This window comes from Salvelinus sp. IW2-2015, linkage group LG4q.1:29 (genome assembly GCF_002910315.2).
Source record: "Salvelinus sp. IW2-2015 linkage group LG4q.1:29, ASM291031v2, whole genome shotgun sequence".
In the NCBI taxonomy this organism is placed as follows: domain Eukaryota; kingdom Metazoa; phylum Chordata; class Actinopteri; order Salmoniformes; family Salmonidae; genus Salvelinus; species Salvelinus sp. IW2-2015.
The window spans coordinates 61,032,821-61,043,790 of record NC_036842.1 but is presented as its reverse complement, the minus strand read 5'-3'; the positions used below and the strand labels follow the sequence as shown (position 1 = coordinate 61,043,790).

General features: G+C 44.3%; 1 protein-coding gene across 2 annotated transcripts; it reads right to left on the bottom strand.

Annotated features, from left to right (window-relative positions):
- Positions 1 to 516: 516 nt before the first annotated feature.
- On the bottom strand, positions 517 to 10,675 carry LOC111962288 (protein NDRG4). 2 transcript variants are annotated; one of them, XM_023985262.2, is made up of 13 exons: positions 10,536 to 10,675; positions 10,295 to 10,357; positions 10,116 to 10,176; positions 9,736 to 9,822; positions 9,514 to 9,569; positions 8,438 to 8,539; positions 7,732 to 7,791; positions 6,920 to 6,971; positions 4,817 to 4,864; positions 4,606 to 4,641; positions 4,183 to 4,234; positions 3,809 to 3,847; positions 517 to 854 (listed from the first exon to the last, which is right to left on the bottom strand). In XM_023985262.2, the coding sequence occupies exons 1-13, from the start codon at positions 10,616 to 10,618 to the stop codon at positions 706 to 708; spliced, it is 888 nt and encodes a 295-aa protein (XP_023841030.1). In that variant the 5' UTR covers positions 10,619 to 10,675; the 3' UTR covers positions 517 to 705. The 2 variants fall into 2 exon arrangements, with proteins under 2 accessions (XP_023841030.1, XP_023841031.1); XM_023985263.2 differs by lacking the exon at positions 3,809 to 3,847.
- Between the last annotated feature and the right edge of the window lie 295 nt (positions 10,676 to 10,970).

The window sequence follows — 10,970 nt, the reverse complement described above, 5'->3', positions numbered from 1 at the left end:
AATCACGTGGGCTACATGGGTATAGAATCACACTACATGTATTTATGCTTCTTTATGACAATCAATGGGAAAACGCCATGCGTGGGATGTGGAGTGGGAATACTGATCTAGTAGCTGTCACACAGATACATCCTCCACAGTGTGATATAAAACCCCTCTGAAATATAAGGCTGTGTGCTGCTTTCTGTCAAATCTTGAACTTCCCAGACAAAGAGCAAGAATAGAGCAACCTAATACATAATGTCCTGTATGTCTTTTCCCCAGTGACCAACCATCCTCACTGACCACAACCCACTTAACTACCATCATTGACCACCTCACAGAAACTGTCGGCAGGCAAGCGGATGAGTGTGGGAGGGGGCAGATGAGGCTATGTGTCTGAGTGTAGGAGGGCGGGCGCAGGTGGAGGGCTGGGGGAGCAGGGGAAAATGAAGGGGGATGAGACACTGAGCAAAACAAACGACAATTCAAGAAAACCAAAACTGTTTCTTAAGTTTAAGGGGGGAGAGTAATACATTGGTGTCATTTTACAGTGAGGGGAGGGGGTGGCAAAAGATGTCAAATACTGAGGGACTTTGGGAAAGATAATACAAAGACAAATAGAGATAACATCCTGCACTAACAATTTCAAAGTAGAAACTCATCTCTCTTCAACCAACATCATTCTGTCTGTCTGTTTATCTACGTGTATGTGTGTTTGAGGGTTCAGCAGGACACCTCCATGGTATGGCTGACCTGGCCCTCGTTGCTGTCAGTGTGTGTAAAACCGCGGATACGAGAGCTCTCAATGGAGCTGCCACTGGTCAGCGAGGCCGTCCGGGAGCGTGCCAGACGGGTCATACTGGCAGAGGGCACTAAGAGAGAGACAGACAGATAAAAAGAGACAGAGAGACAGAGAGAGAAAGAGAGCRAAATAAATAAGACAGAATGAAATAGTGGAAGGTACAATTTTGGGAGGTCAGTCTGAAGGTAAAGGTAAAGGCAGTCCCCTCCCCCCATTTTAGAGGAGCAAATGTATTGGGACCAATTCACTTACATGTGTATGAATGTAGCAAAAAGTTAAGTATTTGGTCCCATATATACAGGGCCTTTGGAAAGTGTGACTTTTTCCACATTTTGTTACATTATAGCCTTATTCTAAATAAAWACATCCTCAGCAATCTACACACAATACCCCATAATGACAGAGTGAAAACAAGTTTTAGAAATGTTTGCAAATTTATKACAAATAAAATGGAGAAATACCTTATTTACATAAGTATTCAGACCCTTTGCTATAAGACTCGAAATTGAGCTTGGGTGCATCCTGTTTCCATTGATCATCCTTGAGCTGTTTCTACAACTTGATTGTCCACCTGTGGTAAATTCAAATGATTGGACATGATTTGGAAAGGCAAACACCTGTCTATATAAGGTCCCACAGTTGACAGTGCATGTCCAGGGGCAGCAGCTAGCCTAGTGGTTAGAGCGTTGGGCCAGTAACCAGAAGGTTTCTGGATTGAATCCCCGAGCTGACAAGGTAAAAATCTGTTGTTCTGCCCCTGAGCTGCCCCTGAGCAAGGCAGTTAACCCACTGTATCCCGGGCCCCGAAGATGTGAATGTTGATTAAGGCAGCACCCCGTACCTCTCTGATTCAGAGGGGTTGGGTTAAATTCAGAAGACACATTTCAGTTGAATACATTCAGTTGGACAACTGACTAGGTATCCCCCTTTCCCACAGTTGACAGTGCATGTAAGAGCAAAAACCAAGCCGTGAGGTCGAAGGAATTGTCCTTATAGCTCAGAGACAGGATTGTGTCGAGGCACAGATCTGGGGAAGGTACCAAAACATTTCTGCAGCATTGAAGGTCCCCAAGAACACAGTGGCCTCCATCATTCTTAAATTGAAGAAGTTTGGAACCAGCAAAATTCTTCCTAGAGCTGGCCGCCTGGCCAAACTGAGCAATCGGGGGGAAGGGCCTTGGTCAGGGAGGTGACCAAGAACCCGATGGTTCTTGGTCACCAGAGTTGCTCTGTAGAGATGGAAGAACCTTCCAGAAGGACAACTCTCTGTAGCACTCCACCAATCAAGCCTTTATGGTAGAGTGGCCAGACGGAAGCCACTCCTCAGTAAAAGGCACATAACAGCCCACTTGGAGTTTGCCAAAAGGCACCTAAAGGACTCTCAGACCATGAGAAACAAGATTCTCTGGTCTGATGAAACCAAGATTGAACTCTTTGGCCTGAATGACAAGCATCACGTCTGGAGGAAACCAGACACCATCCCTAAGGTGAATCATGGTTGTGGCAGCATCATGCTGTAGGGATGTTTTTCAGCGGCACGGACTGGGAGACTAGTCAGGATTGAGGCAAAGATGAACGGAGCAAAGTACAGAGAGATCCTTGATGAACACCTGCTCCAGACCACTCAGGACCTCAGACTGGGGTAAAGGTTCACCTTCCAACAGGACAACGACCCTAAGCACACAGCCAAGACAACACAGGAGTGGCACGGGACAAGTCTCTGAAAGTCCCTAAGTGGCCCAGCCAGAGCCCGGATATGAACCCGATCTAACATCTCTGGAGAGACCTGAAAATAGCTGTGCAGCAATGCTCCCCATCCAACATGACAGAGCTTGAGAGGATCTGCAGAGAAGAATGGGAGAATCTCCCCAAATACAGGTGTGCCAAGCTTGTAGCGTCATACCAAAGAAGACTCCATGCTGTAATCGCTGCCAAAGATGCTTATATAAGTATGTGTGATATTATTATTATTTATTTTTTTCATGAATTAGCAAACATTTCTAAAAACCTGTTTTTGCTCTGTCATTATGTGGTAATGTGTGTAGATTGATGAGGGAAAAAACTATGTAATCAATTTTAGAATAAGGCTGTAACAAAATGTGGAACAAGTCAAGGGGTCTGAATACTTCCCGAAGGCACTGTATAGCACGCAATTACTACTAGTTTGTGACTCTACAAATTTGTTGGATGAATTTGCTGTTTGTTTTGGTTGTGTTTCAGATTTTTGTTCCCAATAGAAATGAATGGTAAATAATGTATTGTGGCATTTTGGAGTCACTTTTATTGTAAATTTGAATAKAATATGTTTCTAAACACTTCTACATGAATGTGGATCCTACCAGGATTACGGAAAGTCCTGAATGAATCGTAAATTAATGACGAGTGAGAAAGTTACAGATGCACAAATATCAAACGGGGGGACTATGTACAGAAAGTGCTGTAATTTCTAAACGGTTCACCCAATATGGATGAAARTACCTTCAAATCAAAGCTGCACTTTAACCTCATTGTTTGTTTTCAAATGCAAACTTTTAGAGTAAAGAGCCAAAATAATAAAAAATGCTTCACTRTCCCAATCATTATTCTGGGCACTGTATTTGCATAACAGGCCTATTAGCTATAATATTCAATTTACAATCTGGCAAGACCTATTCCTATTTGTTTTCATGCAAACATTCCTCAAAAAGTTGCTTCACTTGGACACTCCAATGTGCCAATGAGAGTTCAATTCTGGATCATAATTAACTGTATCCCATGCAAAGAGCAAGATAGAAAATGCAATGGCAGGGATGGGGAAAAAAGTAACAATGGCATATTTTCCCTTAGGCTGAGGAAAAATGCATAAAAAAAAACATTTTGAATAAAATCGTCAAGATTGCAAATGACCAGGAATCAAGCGCCAAAACAAATAAAATGCAATAATAAGTCACAAGGCAGATATATGATCAGAGTATTATCACTCCACATCTCATGTAGGGGAAGAAGAGAGGAGGAGGTCAGAGGTGAACAGCAAACAGGAAGTACCTGGCCCTCCACTCAACCTCCGATCCTTCACATACGCAACTGAGCGAAGGCAGGAAAACATAGAGGGCAAGATTAACACAACACAGGTCCCTGCAATAGACATCACATCGCACCATACCAAACAACATTTTCACAACACAGTCCRAACTGGAGTCCATCACACATTCAGAACAACCCAACGTACAGACAGTGTTTAAGCAGAGGATTAAGACAAACAAGGGAGAAGACTGTACAACATTGTATTTCTAAGGTATGGAGAGATAAACTCAGTCAAGGTAGTGATGCCTAGTTTCTGAGAGACCGCAAACACATGCACAGTCTCACACACTCACTCACATATGACAAATTACTGTAATCGGGTTCTAGATACTTACTGTAGCCCATCCCCTGAAGGAAGTACTTGAATGCTTCGGACAGTTTTCCAGGCTATAAAACAACAAGAAGAGTACGGTTAGACACTCCTGAGACTCCTGTGTAACTCTGACCCCAGATGATGTCAATGACCTCTGTGGAGTTCTGTGGAGAGTGCTATAGAGCCAACCCTCTCATGGTGGCAGAATGGCTTATAAAAAGAGGAAGTGGAGATTCAGAAGAGGGTTGTATGGAGGCATTATATAGAGAGGTTAGAGAAGTATTTTAAAGAGGAAGTTAGGGGTCAACTGAGAGTTGCGTCAGAAGAGAAACTGGAGGAAGTAAGGGGGATATGGAGGTGGTGCAGAGGAARGCTAAATAATAGTAGGAGTATTTGAATATGGAATGAGAGGATGCAGAGGGCCATCTGAAGGCAGTGTTCTGACCTGTGTGAGCTGAGGAAGTCCACCWGAGTCAGCCATCTGAAGCACAACAGGGGAGAACAGGGACATTAGTCATTACAGAATACTCTATTTTTACATCAAATGTTTCAACAAGTACAACATGTAAGGTACAATTATTTTCCATTTGGTTAAWTAATTAGATGAAAAATCGAATAAAGACCAACATTCCACAACGAATACTTTGCATTCATACCTTTAAGAAGGTGGTGTTGGTCGGGTCAAGTTTGGAATTACATTCAACCTTGAGGAACAACAAAATATTACATAGAGGACCAAGGTGCTGGATATTTCATTCTCAGATGTACACTACCGTTCAAAAGTTTGGGGTCCCTTAAAAATGTCCTTGTTTTTGAAAGAAAAGCTATTTTTYTGTCCATTAAAATGTATGATCAAAATTGATCAGAAAKACAGCRTAGACATTGTTAATGTTGTAAATGACTATTGTAGCAGGAAACGGCAGATTTTTTATGGAATATCTACATAGGCGTACAGAGGCCCATTATCAGCAACCATCACTCCTGTGTTCCAATGGCACGTTGTGTTAGCTAATCCAAGTTTYTAATTTTAAAAGGCTAATTGATCATTAGAAAACCTTTTTTCAATTATGTTAGCACAGCTGAAAACTGTTGTTCTGGTTAAAGAAGCAATAGATCTGGCCTTTAGACTAATTGAGTATCTGGAGCATCAGCATTTGTGGGTTCAATTACAGGCTCAAAAATGGCCAGAAACAAAGAACTTTCTTCTGAAACTCGTCAGTCTATTCTTGTTCTGAGAAATGAAGGCTATTCCATGCGAGCAATTGCCAAGAAACTGAAGATCTCGTACAACGCTGTGTGCTACTCCCTTCACAGAACAGACCAAGGAATGGGAGGCCYCGGTGCACAACTGAGCAAGAGGACAAGTACATTAGAGTGTCTAGTTTGAGAAACAGACGCCTCACAAATCCTCAACTGGCAGCTTCATTAAATAGTACCCGCAAAACACCAGTCTCAACGTCAACAGTGAAGAGGCGACTCCGGGATACTGGCCTTCTAGGCAGAGTTCCTCTGTCCAGTGTCTGTGTTCTTTTGTCCATCTTAATATTTTMTTTTTATTGGCCAGTCTGAGATATGGCTTTTTCTTTGCAACTCTGCCTAGAAGGCCAGCATCCCGGAGTCGTCTCTTTATATATACATATAAAAAATTGAAATCAATAGCATTATAGAGACATAGATGTTGTGATTGAAAGACAGAAGATAGGCTTGGAGGGAGGTGGGGGAGAGGGTGGACTCAGCTACTGAAGTCTGCTGCAGTGATGAGTCATTCCAGCACACGGGGTGTGTACAGATGTGTGCTGGCAGACATTACATAGCAATAAATATTAAAGTGACCTCCATCTGTCATATCTCTATTTTTCATCTATGTTTTCATCTCTCTCTCGCTCTAAAAAGGTTGTATAACCTTTTTATAACATTTTAGCCCCTCCCCTGTCCATCCCCTCCTCCTATCATCCCTACATTTACAGAGGAGGGATGTGATTAAGCCTTGACCTCCTGAAAGTCTAGCAGATTAACAGTACAGAAAGACACAGATAGAAAAATCTGTCCCATAAGAGCATGTGGAAACCCWGAGACTGGAGCAGAAAGAGAGAGAGAGAGATACATATGGGCCTTGGAGAGGCAGTGAGACACACACAGTTGACTCAGCCGTCCCCGGAAAGGGGTGCCTAGAGAGAGACAGAGAACTGAGCTTCTGCTGACTAACCTGTTCTGTTTCTCTCAATGAGGGCAAACATACCTTTCAGCATGCCAAGTACTGTACAGAGTCACAACAGAAGGATGGAGGGAAGTAGGGAGGTGAGGCAGGGAGGAAGGGAGGTAAGGCAGGGAGGAAGGGAGTGAGGCCGGGAGGAATGGAGGTGAGGCAGGGAGGAAGGAAGGGAGTGAGGCAGGGAGGAACGGAGATGAGGCAGGGAGGAATGGAGATGAGGCATGGAGGAAGGGAGGTGAGGCAGGGAAGTAGGGAGGTGAGGCAGGGAGGAAGGGAGTGAGGCAGGGAGGAAGGGAGGTGAGGCAAGGAGGAAGGGAGGTGAGGCAGGGAGGTGAGGCAGGGAGGAAGGGAGGTGAAGCAGGGAGGAGGGGAGGTGAGGCAGGGAGGAACGAAGGTGAGGCAGGCAAGTAGGGAGTTGAGGCAGGGAGGAGGGGAGGTGAGGCAGGGAGGTGAGGCAGGGAGAGAGGAAGAAGAGGAAGAGATTGAAATTGGAGAGAGGGTGTAGATGAGAGAAAAGGAGTGGAATAACAGAAGGAAAAGGACTCACCACTCCCTCCTCAGCTGGAGCGTTGTCACCAACAACAAGCATGACAGGGCACCTAGAAACACAGAGCACAGATCAGCAACAACACAAACACACATACACAAATATGGCTAATTTCAGTAACCTGTTATGAATGTTAAAGGTGCCTAAACACTACTATAAACCAGGTGGACCGAGCCCTGAATGCTGATATATTACGGGTATGACACAAAATTCTTTCCTTCTAATTATGTTGGTAACCAGTTTATAATAGCAATAAGGCACCTCGGGGGTTTGTGGTATATGGGCAGGACACCTACTCCACCCGATGTCACAGGAAGGCCAAAATATCATCAAGGACATCAACCACCCGAGCCACGGCCTGGCTAGGACCGAGAGACTGAAAAACAGCTGCTCTCTCAAGGCCATCAGACTGTTAAATAGCCATCCCTAGCCAGCTTCCACCCAGTTACTCAACCCTGCACCTTAGAGGCTGCTGCCCTATATACATAGACATGGAATCACTGGCCACTTTAATAATGGAACACTCRTCACTTTAAACATTTTTACATACTGCTTTACTCATCTCATATGTATAYACTGTATTCTATTGTACTGTATTTTAGTCAATGCCACTCCGACATTGCTCGTCCTAATATTTGATATAGCATGGTTAAGGGCTGTATCCAGGCACTCCGTCTTGCGTTGTGCCTAAGAACAGCCCTGRGCCATGGTATATTGGCCATATACCAAACCCCCTCATGCCTTATTGCTTAATTAGACAATGCCATGAAGGACCAAAGGAAAATAGTCTAGTAGTGTAGAGAGAGACTCACTTCAGGGTCTTGGCATTGATGATGGTCCCAGAGCGGTTCATCTCCAGATCCCTACGGCTGAGAGGGAGAGGAGAACTGTGAGACACACTGCTTACATTCTCTCAAATAATATAGTGCTCTCACCATCTGCCCCACACAGAGACAGAGACAGACAGACAGACAGACCGCGTGCGTGCGCGCGCGCAGTCTCTCACACAAGTCTCTCACACACACACACACACACACACACACAGAGACACACACAGTTGCAGTACACCACTAGTGTGTGGTTGTCTGTACACACTAGGGTGTGTGTGTGTGTTGTGTGTTGTGGTGTGTGTGTGTTGTGTGTGTGTGTGTGTGTGGTGTGTGTTGTGTGTGTGTGTGGTGTGTGTGTGTTGTGTGGTGTGGTGTGTACACACTACACTACACACCCGGCACAGCCAGAAGAAGACTGGCCACCCCTCATAGCCTATAGCCTCATGGCCTTTCTACGAGTTTTCCTAGCCACCATGCTTCTACACCTGCATTGCTTGCTGTTTGGGTTTTAGGCTGGGTTTCTGTACAACACTTGTGACATCAGCTGATGTAAGAAGGGCTTTATAAATATATTTGATTGATTGATTGATAGTGTGTGTGTGTGTCTGTACACACTAGGTGTGTGTGTGTGTGTCTGTACACACTAGGTGTGTGTGTGTGTCTGTACACACTAGTGTTGTTGTTACCTTTGTACATGTTCCAGAAGAGCTGCAGGTTGACCTGGTTGATGGTGTTGTTGATCTGTTGACGGTAACTCTGGACCAGCTCTGTGTTGTTCATCAGCTCCTCCGTACAACCATCCACAATAACACAGGTAGACTGGAGAAATGTCTTTGAAGGTTATTAACATAACACAGCGTGCAGTCTGATTGTTGTTATTATGGTGTGTAGTACAAAGCCTCCAGTCTAGTGTTGTTGTTATTATGGTGTGTAGTACAAAGCCTCCAGTCTAGTGTTGTTGTTATTATGTGTGTAGTCCAACGCTCCAGTTAGTGTTGTTGTTATATGGTGTGTAGTCCGAAGCTCCAGTCTAGTGTTGTTATTATGGTGTAGTCCAACGCCTCCAGTCTAGTGTTGTTGTTATTATGGTGTGTAGTCCAACGCCTCCAGTCTAGTGTTGTTGTTATTATGGTGTGTAGTCCAACCCTCCAGTCTAGTGTTGTTGTTTATTGTGTGTTGTCCAACGCCTCCAGTCTAGTGTTGTTGTTATATGGTGTTAGTCCAACGCCTCCTGTCTAGTGTTGTTTATTATGGTGTGTAGTCCAAAGCCTCCAGTCTGTGTTTTGTTATTATGTGTGTGTAGTCCAAAGCCTCCAGTCTAGTGTTGTTATTATTATGGTGTGTAGTCCAAACGCCTCCAGTCTGGTGTTGTTGTATTATGTGTGGTAGTCCAAAGCCTCCAGTCTAGTGTTGTTGTTATTATGTGTGTAGTCCAAAGCCTCCAGTCTAGTGTTTGTTATTATTGGTGTGTAGTCCAAAGCCTCCAGTCTAGTGTTGTTATTATTATGTGTAGTCCAAAGCCTCCAGTCTAGTGTTTTATTTATTTATGTTTGTAGTCCAAAGCCTCCAGTCTAGTGTTGTTGTTATTATGGTGTGTAGTCCAACACCTCCAGTCTAGTGTTGTTGTTATTATGGTGTGTAGTCCAAAGCCTCCAATCTAGTGTTGTTGTTATTTTGGTGTGTAGTCCTATGTATTGCCACAAACTATTGTAGGTATGTGGATAATGGTTTGATTACCACACATATCTGGAGTGAGAACTCACCTGGCTAAAGAGGTGGGGCAGGACTGTGTCTGGAAGAGCACTGGTGAGCCCAGAGAGCTGGAGAGGAAGGGGGAGGAGAGAGAGAAAGAGAGAGATGAGGAAAGAGAGATAGATATTATTACCTTKCACCAATTGCAAGTACAGCAGCCATTTTGATAGTTGGAATATGCTTTAAAAGGTAACTCTGTTTATGTGTTTGCCACAGAGGTGMAGTGTCTGCTACCTTGCCGGTGGCCCAGTCGATCCAGCCCTTCCCGTTGGGGTCGATGTTGAGCAGCACCAGGCCCTCCACCAGATCAGGGAAGATCAGCTGAGGACAGAGCAGAGCAGAGCAAGGCTGTCTTATGTTAGATAGATACCACAGGAGGCTGCTGAGGGAAGGATGGATCATAATAATGTCCGGAACGGAGCGAATGGAATGGCATCAAACACATAGAAACCATGTCTTGATACCATTCCATTAATTCCACTTGAGCCATTACCATGAGCTCGTCCTCCCCAATTAAGGTGCCACCAGCCTCCTGTGGTAGATATACCTGGGATCATTATTAGGCCCCAAAATATGAAATATGTGAAAAAGAACAATAACCAGGTATAACTTACAGCAAATTTGGCCAGGATGTAGGCGCCAGCCCCAACTCCAATGCCCACAATGCTCTTGAATCTGTCAAATGAGAATGGTTTGAATTACTTTACAGGTTCATTMATGCATTCAAAGTTGAACAATATGGATAATATATGTACTGTTTACTAGGAGAGAGAGGAGGGGGAGGCCCACTCACCCAAAGTGCTGCACTACACTGGGCAGCATGCCTGCCAGCTGGTCCATGGTGGGGTACTGGTACCTGTTGAGAGGTGAGGTGGAGATCTTTAGTTAAACAGTCACGTGGCAAAGAGACGGCACTGTAGGAATCCCTGTCTATCTGTCTGTCTGCACACTCCAGTCCATACAAGACAACACCAGAGGTGCATGGATAGGTATAAGTGTGTATAGACATGTACGTGTGTTTAGGTATTATATACCCCTGTGGCATCTGAGAGGCTCCGATCTGCTGTCCAGGAGCATCCACATGACACACCACAAAGTGCTTGGTGATCTCCTGCATGTCCTCGTTGTGGAAGAAGCTGTTGAAGCACAACTTGTCTGTGCAGGGCAGACAGAGAGAGACAGAGAGAAGAAAACGTTAAACATGCATTAAGCAGAGAGCACCTTGTCAGCAGGGGAAATGAGAATGGGAAATGACCTGAGGTTTTACTGGGAGTCATTCCATTATCATCTGGGTGCTTGAGTGATCGTACATTAAACATTAAGTCAGAGTAAAGAAAAAACAATCTAGTTTGATATACTGCATTTTAACTGAGGTTATAGGTTAACTGAAGTGCCACCTCTCTCTGTTTTACAGACCAGCAATGACACCCTATATACCTCACCTCTTAAAACCTACAACAATATCAACA